A 23761-nucleotide genomic window follows, 5' to 3' on the forward strand; every position below is an offset into this window, starting at 1 on the left:
ATTTTGACGACGCTTGCACGTAGGTCACTATATAAGAATAAGGTAACTTTATCAATTTTGATGACATTTACACAAAGGTCACTATATATAAAAATAAGGTAACAATATCAATTTTGACGACGCTTGCACTTAGGTCACTATATATAAAAATAAGGTAACTTTATCAATTTTGACGACTTTTACACAAAGGTCACTATATATAAAAATAAGGAAACTATATCATTGATAACTATATACAAATAGAGGTAACCATATCATTGATAACATGGTTGAACCTTGAATCTGCACATCCAATTCCTTCTGAATCAAGTCTTTCACCTCACAGAAACCAAGGCACCAATGCTCCATACAGATCAATCTTCTGGCAAGTAATGTTCTGCATGATCATATTTTTTTTTTTACTAAAATTAGAAAATCCAACTTATGCAAGATTAAACATCAACCTATATAGCAGTAATTTCAACTAAACCTTCACTGTTACTTCTCTGCTGCTTATACTCTATTTAAATATATAAAAAGAGAACTAAGAGGGATTTCATTAGAAAAGAACTCGAGATCGAGATTAAGAGAACAAATGAAGTGGCAAAAGGAGAAGCTAGATGTAATCCTGGTACCAGCAGGGCTATTCATGATGTTTGGTTACCATATCTTCTTGCTATATAGATACCTCAGGAATTCAAAGTATACCGTACTCGGCTTTCATAACCACTGCCAAAAAGAATGGGTCAAGAAGCTTATGCAGGTTAGACTACCAAACTAATAGACTCCATCACTAATAATCACAAATTAACAATGCTTTTGCCTAGAAAAGGATCTTGCTCTCTCAGAACAAAGAGTAATAGAGCTCAAAAGATATGACACAAATGATCAAACAAAATCTACAAAGAGTTCTCATAGCACCTTAAACTACACTAGAGCAATCACCAATTAATTGGCCAAATTCATCAACAAGAAGTTACACCCAGCGAAACATGAATTGACACAAACACATATACTTTGTGGTGCTTGAAGTTACTTAACTAAATAATTATTAGCAATGCATATATAAACATCATTGGAAAAAGGCAAAATCCAGATTTCAGAAAATCATCATTATTGACTAAATTGGAGTATATGTATGAAATTGTGCGATTAAATAACTATACAGAAAGCTGAAAACAAGCCCTCAAGCAAACCACCACTTCCAGAATACGTCAATATGAATCCCGCCTTCTCTATTCAAATCATTACTATACATAAAATTGAGTTGAGCAAAGAGCTACACACATTGAATTAACATTATTCAACAGTTCTCTTTTATGTCAAACTAAAAGAAAGGGAAAAAAAGAAAAAAAAAAACAGAAAAAAACTTGATGTTACACTGCCTTTGACATGATGCTCCATTTGATCACTAAATTAATTAACCCTTTTTTTGTATGTACCATAATATAAACACAATATCTGAAGCATTACCTTCGAAAAATCGAACAAACAGTACAAATCATGAAAAAAAAAAATCGAAAAACCCTAGATCTTCAATAATCTTCAATACAAATCAAAATTCAAACAAAAATCATGCAAATAGTTTAAATTAAAGAAAAACAACAATGAATAACCTCAAAATTGCAGAAATACAGTGCAAATCATGGAAAAAAAAAATCGAAAAACCCTAGATCTTCAATAATCTTCAATACGAACCAAAATTCAAACAAAAATCATGCAAATAGTTTAAATTAAAGAAAAACAACAATGAATAACCTCAAAATTGCAGAAATACAGTACAAATCATGAAAAAAATCGAAAAACCCTAGATCTTCAATAATCTTCAATACGAAACAAAAATCACACAAACAATATAAATTAAAGAAAAACAACAATGAATAACCTCAAAATTGCAGAAATCAAATGATAAACAACAATTATACCAGAAAGTGGTCGAGTAGCTGAAGAACGAAGGCCTCTTCTCGGTTGAACTGTACCACCACCTCTAGTTCTTGCCATTGAAGAATAATTCGAGCAATTTTACAGAAAAATCGGTGTTGATTTTGTAGAGAGAGAAAATGGGAGAACGGAGGTCGGAAAAGAGAGAAAGTGGGAAAAGAAATCAAAAGCATGCGTTTTGGGTGGGAATAGAGGAAGGCAGGAAGCAGTAGTAAGATGTTGGAGAGAAAGTTAGAGTCACGTGATAATACCGGGTCCACAATAATTTATTGTGGACCAGGTTTATTTAAGTTTTTATAATATAATATTAGTCTGATTCTTGTAAGTAAACGAGTTGATTATATATGCCAACTTATATATGTAATACTCCATTTAACTCTAATTGGGTTTACCTTTCAACTAAAACTTATCAATATTTCTATAGATTCAACGTGAATTAGCTGCTTAGAACAAATATGTACTCCATAGTACTATTTACCAAAACCTAAAGTACTTTTATCAGAGAATAATATGCCATACAATCAACACATAGAAGTAGTTAAATTAATTAAGTTAAGAATTTTGACTTAATTGATTAGTAATAAAATCTGATTAAAGTTGTCCTGGATCTCCTTTACCTTTAGATCTAAGGAATAAAAGTTCCTGATGAAATTGAAATAAACTCTGGCAAGATCAGAAGGAAGATGGTGGTGTTGTTCCCACTCGAGCAAACACCCAATATCTCACAACATAATGAATATATGATCTAGTAATTAATCCTATAAATACGAAATATGGATGAACATTATTCCTAACTGGTAAAGCATATACTTTATGATAAAATAAATACGAAATATAGGGTAATAGTATGGAAACAAAAACAAGTGCAATGTTGGTCCATGGCACGTGATAGAAGATGGTTGTTCAGGTGCCAAAGACAATTAGGTCAATTACTACGACCACTTGGGAAAAAATAAAGAGCTTATACTAATATACTACTTCCCAAATGCCAATTGTGTCCCCATATGACTTTATGTTAAACATAAAGTTAGAGTGATTCAAGGGTACGGTTTGTTCTATTCGGATTATCCTTAAAAAAACATAGGGTTAATTAGCTTAATCAGTGTAGATTAAGTCCAATTAAGTATACAAATTATATAAATATTAGGGGTAATTAGTTCTAATCAATTTATTAAGTTAAATTCAGATAAATTTAACTGAAAAGATAACACAAAACATACAATATCTAACTCTTTGATTTTCCTATGGGATGATCGAAATATTACTATTTTTATTGGCCTGGGGTGAAATTATATATTACGTTTCAAAGTAACTATAAGAGGATTTTCATGATTATTGTTTCAAATTCTGTGTATTCAAAGTTTGTAATTATCAAACGGTTATTAAGCCTACAAACATCAAACTTTTATTTTAGTAAATGCTCTTAAACCTATCGGCTCATTAGATTGAGACAGAAGGATAAATCATATCATATCATATCACTAATATATAAAGCCGGTCTCGCAGTCAGGCCACGAGACAGCGACATTTGGCATTTCAGTTTTTCGCCAAATGTCGAGCGTAGGCGAAAAATAGGTATTATTGTGACACATAGGATGATAAGTAAGCGAATTTTGGATAGATTTTTGTAAGATAAAAATATTGTATAGTGTTTTATTATCGATATATTTCCAATATTTCATATATACAAAATTAATTGTAACTTTTAATAAATATCTTATAACTTAGTACTATTTCTATCATAAAATTTGTTTTAAAAAGTTCTTTTAAATGAGATCCATTTATAATATGTTTTAATAAAAAATAGAAAATCAGTAAAAATAAGTTTTAATCAGAAAAAAAAAAAAAATTTAGTTTGGTAAACTAATAACATAGATATCTATTTACAAATAAAACTACAAAAAGTACACTATAATATAAATAAGCTAAGCGATATGATATCATATGTCTAAATATTTTACATTATTAAAAGGGGTTATATGATCGTATTTAACCTTCTTACATCATCAAAAGGGGTTATAGGATCGTACTTAACATTCAAGTTAAAAGGTTTAGGACAATTCGGACATCGCCCGAACACAAAACTAGTGTATAATAGAGTTGATCGCTCCATTAATTGATCGAAATTAATATATTTTGGATTTTTTGTTCTTTTCAACGCATATTTTTTTTTTTAAACTGCATTAGATCTCAAAGATAAATTAGCGGAAATTATAATGAGGAAAAATATATCCGATCATGAAATTATCGAACGACCCTTATGATAGAATTTTAACAATCATCCAACGGAAGCAACAAAGTAGATAAAACTTTCATTTTCATTTTCCAAAAAAAGAAACTGTAATTTGGTATTCGGTTAAGAACCGTTTTCACTTTCATAACCTCCAAAAGACCAAAATACATACCATTAATATCTCTTTTATTTTGCGTACGCATGAATTTCAACGATTGGTGCCTCCTATTCTTAATGCAAATATGGGTTTAACTAACTCGTTAGGTATTAGTTGGCGGTATCATTTTGACCATTTATCAACTATATATTCATTTGATGTATCATAAAAATTCTAAACCATCAACAAAACCACCTTTTGAAAATATCGTTCTAGCTACTTTGATGATGACATACTTTATATATGGTGGTTTAGTTCCTTTTTTTTCTTGTATCTATTTTTTCAGTACTAGCTAATTAGTTAGGTATATATTTCCATCTCAAACTACGTAACTTTCATATTAAAGTTTTTGAAGCCATCGAATTAAAGCTAATTAATTGGTCAAATTTTAACAAATTAATGATGCTAAATTTTTTGTTATAACTTTACTTAATTAATTAGGGAAAACAGAAGATTTGCATATTTACAAGACTACAAATCCTCATCAATAGACTTAGGAGTTTGAATGTTATACTCTCTATTGTTTAATTTGTCCTTCAAATATAATAAATTCTTTATTACTCTGTAATATGTTCTAACTTCTATTTTAAAGGTTGCTTTTACTATGCCAATGCATATTATTGTTAGGATTGTTATATACACTTAGGTGTACGGTATATTTTGTACTTCAAATAAATTCTTTATTACTCCGTAATATGTTCTATCTTCTATATTAATTATTGTTTTTATTACTCCGTATATTTTGTCAAGTATTTAAATTCATCATTGCTATTTGGCCAAAGGTTGTTATATACACTTATGTGCACAGTGCATTTTTTTTTTCTTAATTTGACGATTAAATTAAAGAATGGTTATTATTGCTCATTTGATCATCAAATTAACAAAAAATACCCTTCGTGCATCTTGCATCTGGGTGAATATAAAAATTTTCACTATTTAGCCAAATACAAAATTTGTTTTCGTGGTTTAAATTTAGTTTGGTGTATTCCAACATGTCCCTTGTTTACTGTTCTACCAAAAATATTTGTTATCACATCCAAATGCCAAAATAATTTGGCAACTCGATTATTCTTTTAGTTATCTTGGAAGAGAGATTACATGCATGGTAGGTATTTAACTATATATAACACCTTAAACTAATTTCTTTGCAAAATGCAAAAGCAACAGATATTGAATAACCGAATGAGTAACGTATAAGTATAATAAGAATTAAGAGGTAGAGTTATAAAGTTATTCTTGTATACTAAATACTAATGCATGTATGAAAAGAAATTATCTTGGACGACCTTTTATATGTTATCACTTATGAGCTGACTTTTATAAATTATAATATCCGTGTACATAATTAATTTGATGAGAATGCATGGATAGGGATGACATGTAATGGAATTAGATTTAATTTTATTCTATTTGATATGAGCACGTATTCTAACGGTATCAATAATTTGGTTTTCCATCATAATCATTAGACCTTTAGACATGACTTCAACCTACCATTCGTTAATTATACATACATATCATCTCATAACCTGATAACAATTAGTGGTTTTGAGATAGTCATATCAACCCTCGCTGCCCTCTCGACCACACGTACCAAAATTTTTATCCATCATCCTAACATCAAATTAAAGAGCAATGATATAGTCGAAATTCAATATCTACCCTTAGAGTTACTTATCCCTCTTTGATATTAATTGTCAACTAAGCTACCATTATCCATATGAAGTCCATAAAATTTGTAACAAGTTGTGAGTCTATATGACACTTATGAATTAGAGTCGATTAATAAACTGCTAGATCTATAATACTCTATCTGTTTCAATAAGATTCTTACGGTACCAGAAGTAAGTTAGACTAAAACGCGCCCCAACAACAAAAATCTCTGCCAAAGTGGTCTATATGCATGCCGTGAAGAAACAGCAAGGACTCAAGTAACAAGTTATAAATATCTGGTAGTTTATCCCACTCTATAACGGATAAGCAAGTAGTAGAAAACTTTACCATAAATTAACCTACTTATAATGCTTACCTTTTCAATTAACAAAATATAATGTAATGGCTGTCAAATCGCACAATAAATTAAATTGCAAGAGCAAATCTTTGTGTCTCAATCATAAATATAAGAAAATTTCTCCCACGACTATAAAGTTGTACTTGAAATTGGATCTACCTTGAGTTACATATTCTATATAATAATACTTCGTAATATTTTATAGACTATAGCACGGCTGCTCCCACTACTTTGGTGTTAGTTGTATAATTATATTATTAATAATACTCTCTTCGAACCTAAATAATTGAATAATATTAATCGATACAATATAACAGCCGTATGAAAATAGTGTAAAAGTCGGGAGAGATTATTATTTTTATTAGTATAATTATTAAAAGAAACAAAAGTATATCTTGTAAGTTTGTTGGGCGCTGAAAAATTAAAATACATTCGAATGCTAGTGCAGGTGCTAGACAAAGACAATGTAGCAATCGAGAGATGCTTATCTTCTTTGAGAAAATGCTCTCTAACCGTTTAACAATAACAAATAATAAATACTTTTATAGTATTATAAATTATTGTATTCCATATTTGTTGTTCAGACGTAAAAGTAAACTATTCAAAGGGAAGGATCAAGGAAAGTCCCTTAAAGTTAAGGACTCTCTTTTCTTGTCTATTTGTGTATAATTTAACAATGTTCAAATGACCTTAACTTTAACCAATCCTGCAAAGTTGTAATACTAATCTAATCTAGTTTTATAATTAATTATTACTTTAGCTTTTAGTACTTGTTTTGAGCATTGTAACCTGTTAACATTGCTGAAGTAGTTGTTTTTATCTTATCCCACTTTTGCCAATTTTAAGGTTTTTTATGAAGATAATGACAAATTATCATGATCGGAAAGTCAAATGGCTTCTATAGTTAATAGTTTAGGTTTGGAACTATATTGTATACTTGTATATGTGTTTGCCTTGAAAACTAATGTCATGGTCGTGACAATTTGCGAGAATTTACCTATAATATTATCGATATTATGTTATATATGTCACAAATTAAAATCTCTATCTCTAATTACGAGTTACAATCCCATTATGTCTCATAGGAAAATTGAGTTTTGTGAAATTTATATACTCGTACTACATTTCTTGCTACAATGCACGAGATGTGTAAAGTGCAACATAATATGGCACTCCCATTTTACGTTGTTGTATGTGCGGCTAAGTCAAAAATGGCAAATTGTGTAGATATATGCTCACTTTCTTCATTAGTTCCACAAGAATGACAAAGATTATCATACATTTATACACTCCACAAGTCTACAGTCCACATTATTTGCATGGTTACGGACTTACGGTCATTATGCATGGGTGTGGATGGATTGTGGTCATGCATTATTCATTTACTCATATGGAGGGGGAGGACCTTTGATTTGTAACGTATGTAAATATGTAATGTAATTTGTATGCTTTGATTTCTATCCTAGAGATATGTTCGAGAATTTGCTGAGTTAATTCCAAACGATTAGTATGCTTGCCTCGATTTGAAAGTTGGTAATGATTTTAACTTTTTGACAACAAAGCAAATATTTGTTTGATTATTTCCCAGCTTAATTACAAGCATTAGTACTATCCACAACACCTTCCTTCAAGTCAGACTTAAATGTGTCTGGGACAATTATAATGATTAATCATAGTTATTACCTTCTATTGAGATTCTAGATCATTTGGGATACAATCAATTATTGAGTCAAAAATTTTTTATAACATTTGTATCAACAAAAACATAGTAACTTTAAGAAAATACGTATAAATTCCGCCATGGGCATATTAAAATCGTAAATTAATAATGTATTTAATTTCATGCTTTCTAACAAATCGCTATTTATTTTTTTTCGAATCAGTCTCTTATATGTTTTCTTACAACCTATGTAACAACTCAATTAAAATTGTCTACATTTGAAACAATCGATCGGTAGAATATCCAACTAATCACCTATATGCTTACCTCGATTTGAAAGTTGGTAATGATAATTTTAACTTTTTATTTGAGTATTTTCCAACTTAATTACGAGCAAAAGTACTATCCACGCCTTCCTTCAAGTCAAGCTTTGGTTCATCTAGTTGGAATAGATTGATATGGAATTCCATACTAGAGAGGTGTGGAATGTGAATTCTAAAACCCATACTAGTCCAAAATTGTTTGGTTTTATTGCTGTAATGGATTCTATCCTTCATTAATAGAATGAATTGTGAATCTTAGGAAAAATGGTGGGTATGGGATTTCATGGGTATGGGGGGGGGGGAGTTAGATTCCCTTGGGTATGAGATTCCATTACCAAAAACCTCAACCAAACAAAAAACTAGATGGAATGGATTCTAACTCCATTTCAACCCATTCCAAATAATCCAATTAAACGACTCCTAATGTGTTTGAGACAATAATGATTAATCGAAGTTATTACCTTCTATTGAGATTCTAGAGCAATTGGGATAAATCAATTATTTGAGTCAATAATGTTTCATTAAACATAATAACTTTATTAAAGTACGTTCAAATTCAATTTTAAACATATTAAAATCACAAATAACATATTTCATCCTTTCTAACAAATCTCTATTTAATTTTTTCAAATCAATCTCTTATTTGTTTCTTTACAACAACCTACGTATGGACTCAACTAAAATCGTCCGCATCTGAAACTATCGATACAATCTCCAACTAATCACCAATTAATCACACACCACTCATCAATCCAAATCCAAATCCAAACCCAAACCCAAACACAATTATCTATGTGTGAGGTGGTGTATTTATTACCAATAAATTAGCCTAAAACAAAAATTATAGATGGAGAAGAATTAAGATGATTGATAAACCGGTGATTGGTAGGGAAAAAATTGAAAAAGAGGGGAAGGGGGGAAACCGAAAAAGGAAAGGACGGTGACCGACTGGTGTCAGTGAAGCAATAGGCCGTTAGAGTGTTGTCCAACTTTACGCAGGTTAAACAGGCTGGACTTACAACTCAGCAAAATCGTTTCCGTTTCCTGGTCCCACGCAAACCCTCTACTTTTGTCGTTTTGTCCACCTCAGCTTAAGATTCTCAACTTCCGTTTTTACAAATGACACTTCACTCCCTCCAGTGCCTTACAGCCTGTCTCTCAGTCAAAACTCCCTTGGAGTATAATCTTATCTGCTCCTTTTTTCCCCCTAACTTCCATAACTACTACGGCTACTATTCAATGAAATTTTAATTTTTGGTTACAAGTACGGTTCGAAAATAGAAAAATTGAAACGTTAATTCCAAATTAATCTGTTAAATAAAATAAATCATTGATAATTTTAGATTATTTTTTAACAGGAATTTTAGATGAGCTTATATACAAAACATTACTATAGTACATAGTACTATATACTAATATATCGGATTGAATTAAACAATTTCTATTGTGATTAACTGAATTATTTTTTTTTTCTCTTGTGCATCATTTGCTTAAAAAAAAAACATTGTCAAAATCAAATGCATAGATAGTGTGTGAAAAAAAAAAAAAAAAAAGAAGAGTCAACTAGTTCATCACACTATTGAATTATTTATTTAAGAGTATGAGTAAATAATCATTTCGCGGCTTCTCAAATAACATCTTGTTATAAATTTGTCTTTGACCGTCCCTTAAATTGTTTTCTACACAAAATAAATTAGCTTAGGAGTTAGGAGATGATTTTAAATAAATAGTTTGTAAGTTTGCTACTCATATTAACTACTCCGTGGTTTATGAATAAAAAGTATGTCTAACCTTAGCCATGGGTTAGAGTTAATATTCTCATGAATTACTTTAGTTTTAAAAGTAACCGAGTGTCATCTAGATCATCAAATTTCAGTACGGATGCATTGATTAAAATTAATGCCTGGTTAATTAGGTCAATTTTTTTTAAAATGGAATAGATATTCTAAGCAAATACAAAGTGATAAAGAATGAAGATTTGATTATTTTTATATCCAAAAAGCCACCTCATATACACATATACCAATAATACCATTGTTTGTTTCGAGAAGTATATATCTGTATACCAAATTTACGTATATATCTGAACAACGCTCGCATATCGCAATTATACATTACGAAACCATCAACCTTATTATATTAGACCGAGATAGTGTTATTAAAATTATATTTAGATTCTTTGAATAGTTAGACAAATTAAAATTAAGCGTAATTACGTAATCTTTTCATACATTAAGCATAGTTTTATTACTTTTAGCTTAAATTAAAAAAATTAAAATAACCATATATGTATTTATATGTAACAAAAAATTAGTCCTGTGAGATTTTATCACAATCTTAATTTAGAAAAGCATTTAATATAATTACTCTCTTTTTACAAGACAACATTGATTCAATTTAATTTATTTAAAAAAAGATAAATGATGAATGGCAATTTAATTAAATAAAATTGTAATTAAAAAATTTAGAAAGTTATTCGAGGCGATATTTTAGTTAGTTAAATCCAGTAAATTTCCAAGCAGTTACGTGGGGACGCGTGGCCCCCACTCCAGCTGTATCCCAATTAACCGCTTACCGGATAATACCCGTAACCTCCTCATCCTCCTCCTTCACATTTTTTTACCTCTTCCCCCTTTTTCCCTTCCTTTATATTCTCCTCATTCTCTCCCCCCCCCCCACTCTCTCTCCAGAGACCACCGGCCTCCACCTCTTATCCTTCCTCCTCCTTCATTTTCTCTCTCCTCCCTCTCAAAAATTAGGGTTACAGTATCATGGATAACCTTCAAACCTCCTCTTCAATGGCGGCGGATCGTATCAAAGGCCCGTGGAGTCCCGAAGAGGACCAACTCCTACGAAGGCTTGTTGATAAGCATGGCGCTAGGAATTGGTCTGTTATTAGCAAGTCGATTTCTGGAAGGTCTGGAAAATCGTGTCGTCTCCGGTGGTGTAATCAGCTCTCGCCGGAGGTTGAACACCGGGCGTTTTCCGCGGAGGAAGACGATATCATCGTTCGAGCGCACGCGAAGTTTGGGAATAAGTGGGCCACTATTTCGAGGCTGCTTAATGGTCGCACCGACAACGCGATCAAAAATCACTGGAATAGCACCTTGAAGCGGAAGTTTTCGTCGATCGTCGCCGGAGATGAGGTTTATCGGCCGGAAAAACGGCCGGAGATTTCTCACTCGTCTCCTCCGTTGAGTCCGTCGGAATCTGACGTCAGCGATTCCGGCGTTGGTTTCAGGTCGGCGGTTGCGGAGGAGAAGGAGAAGATTGAGAATGATCCGTTGACTGCGTTGACTCTTTCGCTTCCTGGAGTGGAAGAGCAACATCAGCAGCAGCAGCAGCAACCAACGAGTCGGATTGAGGCGATGACTCAGGAGGTGAATCAGAAGAACGATTCGGTGAAGGAAACGATGTCGTTTGGACCTGAGTTGATGAATGTGATGCAGGAGATGATAAGGAAGGAAGTGAGGAATTATATGGCGGAGGCTGAGAAGAGTGGGGTGTATTTTGATGGAGATATTGCTCGAAACGCCGTCGTTGAGCGTTTTTACAATGGCCATTTCCATTGAATTCAATCAAAGGACATGAATCAAATGATAAATGATATGATGAAGAAGGAAGAAATTATCTCCAAAAAAAAAAGAAAAAAGAAAAAAGACATTCATTTATTTTAAATCTTTTAAAATTTCGGTAGTTTCAAATCACAAAATGTATGTACAGAAATGAGGAGTAGAAAATTCAGTGAATTTAGGTTTTTAAAATGGATATGAAGCAGCACATTTTTGGTAGAAATTGGCTTTTGAGTTTTTATTAGGATTTTTTTCTTTAAAATTATTATTTTAAATTATGTTCTCGGTCTTGATAAAATCTTATTATCGGACTTGTTGCATTACTTGTTAAAATCACACAAAGTATTCGCTTCATTTTTAGTTGGACGGGAGTTAGATTCAGTTTAATTATCATGACTTGTTTCACGTATGTAGCCAGATTGATGAATATCGAACACTAGTAGGGAAGTAGCGGAGTAGCCGAATATAAAATCCAATTGTCAAATTTGTTAGTTCGATTTTCATGACATTGTATATCATATTCGTATCTCAATTCATGAAAATCAAACACCGAGTAACCTAAAAATTAATTAAAAATTTTAAAGCATAAAAATGTCACATGGGTACGGAGGTTGTACGGTTTCCGCCAGTACAATCACTGGGACATTGGCCGGTGGGGAAGGAGGGGTATCATGGTCAATTCGATTAGGTGTGATGGGATGTTAATATTAGCTGGACAAATTCGAGTGTGTCTTAATTCATGGGCTGTAACTGTAACTTTCGTAACTGATTATTAGGTCCAATGGGCTCTTAATTGTCGGTCCAACCGTTTCAAGGGTTGACCGTTCTACTCTTGCTCTAACCAACTTTTTTTTTTTTTTTTAATAGCAAAAATATTTCATTAATTAAAAGTAATATGACATTTATAATAGAGGTTCAACGTTAACAAATACATAAGATATTGAATCAAATAAATTTTTCTTCATAAAAACTATGATCGTTGAGTTGATCTTACACTGTGAAACATCTCCCGCTTATATCGCTTGAAAATACAGCCTTGTTGGAGAGACAATTTAACGATCCTTTGTAGCCATGTAAATGTTTTTATTCTGATTCATTTGTCCGTATTCGAAAACTTGATAATTTTTTCACCAACGAAATAATTTCACGACAATCCATAACATCTAATATCATGGATTCAAAAGAAAAAAAATTTCTTCTGAAAAGAGGAGATAAACCTTGTCTTTCGAAGGAGGTTGAAAAACCCTTGTCTTTCGAGAAGATCGAAAACCCTTTCTTTCAAGGGAGAAAAGTTCTTCCCAAAAGAAGAAAGCATTATTATAAACCTAAAAAAAACTTAAAGATACAAAGATTACAACTTTTTACCGGTTAAAACCAATGGAAGCTCTTTCAAAATTTAACAATGAAGGCTAGGGTTTTGAAAAGAGGAAGGATTACTCTGACCAACTTGAGAAGCTTTGAGAAAGTACTCCAATTTCTTTATGTGAAGTTGTGAACCTAACTTGGAAGGAGGATTTTTATTTATTTATTTATTTATTTATTTATTATTATTATTATTATTATTATTATTATTATTATTATTATTATTATTATTATTATTTTTTAAAAAAGGAGGAAGTTGGAACTTGGAAGGTTTTTTTTGTTAATTATGCCTGTAGAACATATCAAATGAATCTAATTTATTTATTTTCAAACTTTTATAATCAACGGTTAATAATTTAGTACTCATGCATAGCAATTTCAAATGTTGTAAGGCAATGAATCAAAGCTAGATTACGAACACGTTCGTAAATGAGTAAGGAAATTCATCAAAATATTTTGTGTATTTGATTTGACTTTAGAAATCTATAAGCGTACTCGTATTAAGTAATGAAAACCATTAAATTTAATGTCGCATCTAACATGTGAACACATATTATGATACATACATAGATAATATTACAAGTTTATATTGACATTAATTGCTTTTAAATACTCTAGATTCTATTCCACAAAATTGGAAATTTACCTTATTCGTTTTTCGTAAACAAATAATTTTGACCGTAAATTTGAAAACTTTGGACTTGTTAGCCTATTTGGGTACAAAATTTCACATGTCTTTTGCTTTTTTTGCTCCTCACCCTTTTGTTTTACAGACAAACACATTTCCGTTAAGACGACCAAATCTTAAATCTTAAATAATTTTGATTCATGCACGAGTTATTAAAAACTTAAGCCTTAAATTCCATTAATCAATAGGAAATAGCTAGTCATAAAAGATTTTGTTGGATTTGTTCAAAAAAAATCAATGACGATGCTATATGTAGCAATTAGAGCTAAAAAAACATTTAATATATTTCTTAATTTGATATTAATTTAGATATGTATGACAAAATCACGTATAAATCAATGTAATTAATGTTTAGCTCATAATCCTAATGGCCCCTAAAAGGGCTATACAATTTGATAACAAGCAATAGTTAACCAAATGAAAACAAGATTTAATCTCACAACCTCAAGTTTGTATATTAAAGTCTTAACCACTAAACCATTTAATTATTGATGTGTTTTCTTAATGTAAAATATTACGGAGTACATAATAGATAAACATTCCGAAATATATAACTTTTATTTTTTTTTGAGGGGATTCGAAATATATAACCTCGAGGTACTGCTCGGGACTTAAAACTAATCTATTAACTAATACTAAAACAAAACATGCTGACATCATTAAGGGACACATATCAACTTCTTACGAAATTTTTTCCCGCCTAAACTATTTTTGACATCATTCTTATTTTTCTCTATTTTTCCACCTAACTTTTAAGACTAAATAAATATAATACTCAGTACTTTTTCAAAATTAATTATTGAGATAATGTTTACACTATTTTTAAATAAAGAATATTAACAACTATTTTAAATAAATAACGACTACTCTATTTAATCCGTGCAACCCACGGAAATAAACTAAGGAAATAATTAAACAAAGAATTAGACAAAATTTGGTGATAATCAAATCTTCTGGAGTCTGGCTGTATATTTTTCGCAAACCCAAAAAACAAAACAAGAGTATCATCATCTACCTATCAATGGAGTACAGAAACAAGAGAGGAGAGAGAAAGTCATCCATGGAAGAAGGCGCTTGATGAAGCTTTTCTTCTTCTCTCACCTCCTTTGCGACTAGCCCACTTCAACTGATCCCCTTCTCATCACACTCTTTTTCGTACTTCTTAAAGAGAGAAAGTGAAAACGCCGAAGAAGAGATCCTCAGATCGAAAGTTTGAAGATGTTGCCGACGACGTCAAAAGGGCGTTTGCCGTCCACTTCTCGGCAACCTAATCCCGTTTTCCCTCATTACCTCCGTCGAATTATCAAGGTAATTTTTTCTATTATTCCCTTTTTTTTGCTGTAATTTTTCAATTGCTTTGTAATTACGCTTGTTGATTCTTCTTTTGGATCTGGGTTTCCCTTCGTTTTGTTAGTTAATTTCGAATATGCAATTTGATCATTTGTGGGTTTTCTTTTTATTTTAATTTTTTTTAAATTTGCTGTTGATCTAATTTTCAGTAATTTACATTGAATATGCTGATTTTTTTGGGTAATTTAGCTTTTAATTTCTGTAATTAGAAGGCTATGTTCGAATTCTTCTCTTTGGATCTGATGTAATTAGACTTTGTAATTGGGATAAACTGCCAATTTTAGTAGGAGGTGAATCAGGCAATGCGGCCCACTTGATAATATATTATTGATGCTTATGGCAGTATTTGCTTTAAAAATACAATATGGCATTGTTTTTTTTACTTGCACATTTGAAATTGGCATCACTGAGTCTCGTTGTGTGATGATCCAAGATATTACTTTTATATGAGTTGTGTTAACCAATTGCATTATACTGCATTGTTTTTTAGTTGCAAGGATCTGATAAGATTATTACCACTCTAGCTTGCTGGTTCTGGGTGGTAACTTAATCTCTGTGAGAGGTCTAGTGAGGCTTTGGAAACGGGACAGGAGTTGATGTTATGTGGATGATTGACGAGTTGATAGTATACATTGTGTTTTGAGTGTGTGGAGAGGAGTGGAATCTGGAGTACTTTTCATCTTGGCAAGGACTGTATAATCTTCCAAAGATTTTTATTTGAATAGCTTTAAGTTTTATATACGTAAAACAGGATGAGACGATCAGCCATCTAGGTGCACATTGATGAACTTGGGTTGTGACCTTTTCAAAATTCTTGCTGGTTTTATTTGGCTTGGAAAGGAGCTTACTGTGAGGATGAAGACTGATGCTTGGTCATCTTGATATAACCCATGGTTTTTAAGTCCACGGATCTGCAACAATTGCTGTATCAGACAATTTGTAGAACTAATTTTACCTGAGTTACAAGGACCCTTTTATGTATTGGTCAGTACAAAGCCAATTTGGGCTGTACACCCTGTTAAAAAATAAAAATAAAAAAATAAAAATGCTGCATCAACTGCAACCTTTTATGACCATTGCCCTTAAGTATGCTATTGAGATGCAGTATTATAACCGCAGCCGAGAACCCTGTGATAGATACGAGAATTACCTGGGTTGATATTAATGTCTGGAAACCGAAAGATAGAAGGATGGTGATTTTACATGAGTTTGGTACAACATCGATGTCCCAGCGCAGAGCTTGCCAGGGGAGGTTTTTTTTGGAGATCATGATGCTAGTAATTATGGATGGAGAGCTCTTACATATTTCAACTGTTTACTAATTTAATTGTTAGGTTGACGATTGAATGTTAACATGTCGAGGTTCTACCATGTCACATGCTCAATCAAGATCATGACTTTTCTTTGAAGGGCTGGTAAATGCCAATTGTAGGGATCAGAGGAGAGAGGAGTAAGGGGGTGCTTGGGGTGAATGTGGCTTACGCTGGTGATATTGATCGTTCATTTCGACTTTTGTTTTACTTAATGGTTTGAAAGAGTAATATTTCAAGTGAGATTTGCTTCAAGCATTGCTCTTGAACCTTACATGAAGTGTGGAACATTATTTGCTGGTGGAAATTAGTGCAATTATCTAAGAAGTTTTTCATAGAAATACATGCAACTATGCAAGGAATCATAGCTGAACAAAGTGAAAGAATTGAATGTGTTCTTGGGGTAAAAGTTGAATCAGACCACTGCAATGAATAATGTTTTTGTAGCTTTTGCCTAGGATGTGCAAATTATGAGATTCCTCATTCCTTAATAGCATTCTTTGACTGGCTCTCACAGATGCGCTGTTGCATATCTCTGACCAATTCTTTTGCTGATGAGGGGGGACCGGGTGAGGGCCAAGACTGTTTTTTAAGTTCAAGCTAGATTTGGATTTGACTATTGGCAAAATTCATATGATTCCTGCTTTCGTCATTCTTGAAGAATCAAATCTGATTTATTGAGGTCAGTTCGAGATCCTAGGGTGCTGTGTTGTTTGCTGGTTGATCATTTGGTAGGAGGGAAGCTGTGTTCATCGTGCTCCAAGGAGGAAAGATGGTTGAATATGTCACGACAGTTTTTTATTTTTTATTTTTATTTGTACGAATAGAAGGGTTCACTAACATAATTGTCCAGTATCTTTAATTGATGCACTAAATCACCGCCTTGCTTTATTATTGCTTGATGATGCTTTCCTGTCAATAAGCGTGGTTCAAATTCCCACATTGGCTTTCGTATCTTTGTTGAATTTCACTTTCCATAAAGTTTTGTGGATTTGACTCTGCTGGAATCTTGCTTGCACATATTTCTCTTCTATAAGCAGGGGAAGGGAGTTTAGAAAGTATAAGCTCATCGTATGTTTCTTTACTTTGCTGATTGTTTGCAGTGGCAACAAATGGATGTTGAATACACCTTCTGGCAAATGCTTCATCTGTGTACCTCACCAAAAGTAGTGTAAGTAATTGTTACCATTTGCCTGAACTCTACTTTTACTATTGGTGGAATCATCTTTTGCTTTGATGATGTTGGATTCTATTCTGAAATTGTGTGAGGAGAGGAACAGGCCTAGATTTTTTTTTTTACTAGTATCAACATTTTCACTTCTTATTATGAGGCCTATGATTGTAGCCAGAGGTCTACTCTTTTGGTTTATAAGAAGACGTTTTTGTTGATGCCCTTTGGTTCACCTGTTATTAGTGGCTTGTGTGTGTCTCTTGTAAATTTAGGGAGTGTATAGAAGTTGTGGTTGTAGGATGTTAGCCGTGTGGTGAGTAAGGGAACCTTTATACCATATCTATTGACGTATTATGTTAATCATCTTTTGAAGGGATAACATGTGTTATTACTAAACTAAGAATACTTTGTAATCCACTTTTCTATTTTTTATTTTTGGGGGTGCAGAATAATGGCTTGATTACCTACACTTAGTAAGTTATACCTGCCATCATCTTGCACCCTCAACAAAATATTATTAACTATATGATCAACCAAGTTTGCATCCATACTCTCTCTCTTATATTGAACTAAGAAAATCAGCATAATAATGTACTGTTATTAGATGTATTGTGACAATTGTCTAACCATGTGTTTTTTTTTTTGGCATATCATATGGTTCAATTATGCAGCTATCAACACACAAAGTACCACAAGCGTAAGTTTTTATTCTTCCCCTTTTCCATGTTTTCAATTATTCAAGTAACGCAACAAGATTAGCTGTGTTGAGTTTAGAGTGGTTCTACTGATTTTGAGATCTGCTATTGCAAGATTGTCATGTGAAAGTTTTCCTTGGTCTAGTTTGTAACTGTATAGCTTTCAAATTGATGGGGCTATATATTTACACATGCCCTTTATGGATGATTGGGCCCCATGAATGTTGCCTGAGCGACACATAACATGTCTTGTATGGGATGAGACATTTGTTGTTCGGTCTCATATCATTTGCAACATCATAGCTTAGTTGAAGAATTTGAATCTGTAGTATCTTGGGCTACTATGTCCTATGTCCTGTTAAGTACGGGAAGAAACTGTTGGATCAACCGAAATTTACTGTGTTTGCTGGAAAAACTACTCATTTACCCTGTACATTTGCCAGTCCCAGCTTAACCTGCTGTCATCCTGTTCTGTGTATTACACAATCTTGTGAGTTAAGGATGATCTTGTTACTTTTTAGTCAATATCTTCTTGAAATTTAAATTCTGTTTTGTATCTGAGTGGCAATTAAACTTCTGGAATGTAAGGTTGATTGCTCCAAAGGTTTTTTTTCCCTGATTGTCTGCATTTCTTGTTTTTTCAGAAACCAAAAATCAATGGGCTCGTGATGATCCTGCTTTTGTTGTTATCTGCAGCCTTCTCTTAGTAATTTCGACTTTGGCCTATTGTGCTGCGTAAGTCTCAAAAACTCTAACTTCTACTTTTCTTTTGCCACTTAATTGTTTTATGCCACACGATTGTAGCAGTCTTATGAAAATTATGGGTGATTATGCAATTTAAAACATTAATAAGTTGGCAAGTTCATTTTAGCTTTCAAGAGCAGAATATACGCACTATCTTTAACGTGCTCTTCTTAATTAAGAATTTTAGAAAATATTGATGCGCATTACTTTGTCATGTGTGCTTCCAAAGAATAGTTGCTCGGAGTACTTACTCTCCTAACAGTAGTAGTTCGTTCATGAAAATATCAAGAAAATATTATTTTCCAAGCTCCGAAAGTCTAGCATTCTTTTGATGGGTTGATAGATAAACAATGATTATCTTTTCTGCCAAACATATGCTAGTTTATAATTTCATTGGTCTAATAGTTTGGGTCTTTTTCTGACAATCATCAGGGTAATCTAGAAGAATTTCTCCCATTTCTTTTCCCCCAAATGCTTACAGTAGTTACAAGGTGTACTTTAAAAATGATCTTATATCTTTGGTCTTTTAAGAACTTCTGAAGAAATAGTATATTGCATTGGCTTCACTTTTTCCAAATAGAACTTGTGTGTTTGATTAAATGATTTTTCCGTAATGACTGCTGTGCTAAGTAGAGGTTATGCAGAAAACATACACCTCTCTTTGGTATGAAGGTTTTGTTACCTTTTATCTGCAACTTTGCCTTTTCCTGTAATAAGAGACTTTCACCTTCAGGAGACAATTTAGCGATTTTCATGGCTGTTGTAAAACATGGAATATTTTGAAACACAGATGAGGAGCTCTACCAGAATTGGCTTCTTGTGCTGTAACAAAATCTATGCAAGAAGATCTAATATAATCTGCATTAAAAAAGTCGTATAGGAGGGAGGAGAGTACTGCTAACCTGCTTCGCTAAATTAGTTTTCAAGGACACAAATCTGACATTGAAGTTTTTGGAATTGTTTAGATGCTTAGATGCATCAGCTGATTTTCTGAAAATTTGATCTTTTTTCCGGTCAAGCTCTGGGAAAGTATACTCTGCCTTTATACAGCTTATTACATCTGTGACTGTCAATAATGCACTGTCATTTTGTTGGAGCTAGGAGGCATGTATTTTCACTTGTCTAACCGAATCACTCAATAATACTCTTTCAGATAGTTGTTGAAGGAGTTATGGAACCATTGCTTGTAATTTTTGAACAGACGCATCAATGTTCCAATTAAAGCATGCGCACTGTCTCTTACTTTCTGTCCTTTATTCCCTCCAATTTAATGACCCAATTTTTTTTTTTTGAACCTATATCGTATTTTGCCCCACTCACCTGTACCCCAACCCCATTATTTTCTGTCTAACAAAATCAAAATTATGGTTCTGTTGACTCTTGACGTTCAACATATGATCATTATGGAAACAAAAATATATGACCTCTCCTTAAGGTCTTTGCTATTTTGCTATTGCTCTTAGAGTCTTAGGTATTGTCTAGTGCAAATTTTCTGACATTGCCTTTTATTGGTACGGAATGCAGGTATGATCATAGCACAGGACATGCTGTTTACGTAGTTCTTTCAGTTTTGCTTTTTCATTTCATCATAACTGGAGCAGTGTTGGCAACCTGTTGTTGGTAAATCCACTCCCTTACCCCAATCCCCCTTCATTCCAAAAAAAGAAGTCCCTTCATGCTCTATATTCTTATGGAAATTTGCCGCTTTTCTTCCTATGCTAGTATGCTGTGGCTTCTCACTTGAATTATTAAATAGGATGTTATTGCTTGCTCAACTAAATGATTCCCAGCTCTGGTATGCTAAGCTATCATGATAAACCTGTGTGCATTAGATAGTACTTTTTTTTTTTTAATGATGAATGAATCATTGAGTGCTTGGCTAGTTGGCTGTGCCTCAGTGGTGGGAAAAATAAATGGAAATCTTTGTATTGTTGATTTCCTGTATTTTAGCTTGGTAATTAGGGTATGCACCTGTTCTTTATATTACCTAGACGCTTATTCCTGTATTCTTTCACTTGGTTGAGCATATGATCCTAGGCCCAATTTATGTATAATGTCTGTGGGTTTTAAGTGGTGGACTCTCTTTAGTAGGTCTGTTCTCTAAATGACATCTACAAGTTTCTTTTTTGATGAATGACATGTTTTATTTGTGGGTTATATAGTGTATATGTTTTGACTGAAAATCTGTATAGTTCCTATTTAAACCAGAGAGACATTTTTGAACTAGATGCTGAATACTGTTGTTATTGATGGGTCTCTGGTAATTTTGTGAGCCAATAATTACATGTCTTATAGCCGACGATCCAGTAATTTTGAAATCGTAAGTAATACAAAGATGCAATTTTGTTTAGTACATGACCTAATTGCTAAGGTCCTTGTTGAATAGGTAAACTTGATCTGTTGTAAATTCTGTCTGGGATGAGTGGGATCTATACACTATGCTATGACCCTGGGACAAATATTGATACTTGATCGAGGAGAACATATGAGGAGAGTGGCTTAATAATGTGAAAGACATATTCTTTGATGATTCATTATGTCACTTTGTGTTTGTGATATGCTGGGTCTTTGAATCATGTCTTGTGAATATATTGATGATGATTTTGCCTTGAATATACAGGTTTCTTACAAATAATTACCTAAGAGAAGAGGCTCCGAATAGTTATGTGGTTGAACAGCGGGTAGAATGGTGAGTTTGGCTTCTGGATTTCTACTTGAGCAAATTATTATATCAATCAGAATGGCCTTCTTTCACGTATACGCTGGGTATCATGAGGGGTTTCTCTCTGTTTACTTTTGGTATTGCATTCTAAAAGCTTGTGATTGCGTTTGACTTGACTGTGTGATTTGGTATGTTAGGCTGTATGCATTTGATGTGCACTGCAATTCTTTCTTCCCGATGTTTGTTTTACTATATGGTAAGTTTCTGTTCTTTCAGGTATTTGCATAAACTTTGTTTTCAGTAACTGGAGACATTTATACAGGCTTACTACTGATTTTTAATGAAATTTTTTTGCTTGCAGTGATACATTACTTTTTGTCACCACTGCTTCTTGCACATGGATTCATACCTGTTCTGTTGTCAAATTTGCTCTTCATGGCTGCTGTGTCATACTACCATTATCTCAACTTTCTAGGTTATGATGGTAAGACTTACATTTTTGATCTGGAAATTTTATTTGGTTGGTAGGACAAGACGGGTTTAAAACTGTTGCTTCATATCCATCATGGCTCAGAATGACTATATTTATCCATATGCGAAAAATTCCATAAGCTAATGGCATATTGTCATTTTAGAGTAGATATAGAGCTTATTTCAAGATTTTGTTTGTTTTTGACTAATCCTTCGTCGTAATGCAGTGTTACCCTTCCTGGAGAGGACAACTTTTTTCCTCTATCCTATCGGCGTTGTTCTAATCCTTTCTCCAATTTGTAAGTATGAGATATTGTTCCTTTATTAGTCGTAAAATTAGCTTTATCAATTACTGTCATGATTTTGTCTGATTCTTATTCTATTTTGTTTATGCAGTTATTCTTAGTGGCTTTAATCCCTCGAGATATATAATGAACATGTACTTCAGTATGCGACTATAATTCTGAGGTCGAAGCTTGTGATGTAAGCACATACAGTGAGCCGGAAACAGTAGATGACAGTAGGCACATGTTGTGAACAGGAAGTGCTATGAATGCCCCTTGAAGTATGAAGATTTCCTGATGGTCATTTGTGGGAGCTTTTGAAATTTTTTACCCTATACGGCCTATTCCCCCCTCCCCCCTTCTTATTTCTACAGATTTTTTACCTTTAATTTTTTGGGGCAATGAGAAATAGGATGCCGATGAAGGGAATTGGTGGATCTTGTCAACAAAATGCTAAATGTAATGGTTCCGCTTATTCTTTTAACCTGTCCGCTCCAGTAGTTCCTTTGTTAAAAGAATTCCGCACTTTTACTAATGTAAACTTGGAAATGTGAAGATAATTAGAGCTTTACAAGCAGTACATTTTCAGGCAAATAGAAAATGTCTTTGTTTCTTCTGTGTATGGGTGTTAAGGTGAACACTTACCTTGAGAGGGGGGAATAAGCTAAGGAAAATCCTCCAAGGCGAGTTGGATGAGAATCGAACCTAGGTCTATCACTTGGAATTCGAGAAACTTGGCCAACTGAGTCAAGCCTCCTTCTCGTATGGGTGTATGGTAGTGTTTTTGTACATTTGAACTGAAATTCAGGTTGCTTGTTTGTTGAATACGAATACACAAGTTTGTTCTTTTTCTGGTCAATGTTGGATAAGGGTGTCTGTAATACACGACTATGTGAGTTCATTGCCACGGTGCTAATTTTAAGTCCCAATCCAAGAATCTTGCACATACAAGAACTTATGTACGTAAAATTTTAGGCTAATGCTGCCGTGTTCTCAAAATAAAGCAAGAGAACAATTTTCTGATTGTTAGAAGTTTCAGAGTTGCTACGCTTCCCTCTAAGACACCTGAATTTTCCGAATTGTAACATCGAACTAATGTAAATTTCCATGAAAATTCCTAATATCCAACTTTGGAGGATCTGAGGACT

At 33.0% G+C, this 23761-nt stretch overlaps 2 protein-coding genes across 2 annotated transcripts; both read left to right on the forward strand.

The window, feature by feature from the left end:
* Positions 1 to 10962: 10962 nt before the first annotated feature.
* LOC110718804 (transcription factor MYB44-like) lies at positions 10963 to 12099 on the forward strand. Its single transcript, XM_021897715.1, has one exon. It carries the CDS (start codon positions 11076 to 11078, stop codon positions 11874 to 11876), a length of 801 nt encoding a protein of 266 aa, XP_021753407.1. The 5' UTR covers positions 10963 to 11075; the 3' UTR covers positions 11877 to 12099.
* Positions 12100 to 14827: 2728 nt separating this feature from the next.
* On the forward strand, positions 14828 to 23464 carry LOC110718805 (protein unc-50 homolog). The gene is made up of 10 exons (XM_021897717.1): positions 14828 to 15234; positions 17690 to 17757; positions 18429 to 18454; positions 19097 to 19187; positions 20721 to 20816; positions 21817 to 21885; positions 22056 to 22114; positions 22220 to 22342; positions 22557 to 22628; positions 22726 to 23464. Exons 1-10 carry the CDS (start codon positions 15145 to 15147, stop codon positions 22788 to 22790), a joined length of 759 nt encoding a protein of 252 aa, XP_021753409.1. The 5' UTR covers positions 14828 to 15144; the 3' UTR covers positions 22791 to 23464.
* The last annotated feature ends 297 nt before the right edge of the window (positions 23465 to 23761 follow it).

The sequence above is a fragment of the Chenopodium quinoa genome, unplaced genomic scaffold (assembly GCF_001683475.1).
Source record: "Chenopodium quinoa cultivar QQ74 unplaced genomic scaffold, ASM168347v1, whole genome shotgun sequence".
In the NCBI taxonomy this organism is placed as follows: domain Eukaryota; kingdom Viridiplantae; phylum Streptophyta; class Magnoliopsida; order Caryophyllales; family Amaranthaceae; genus Chenopodium; species Chenopodium quinoa.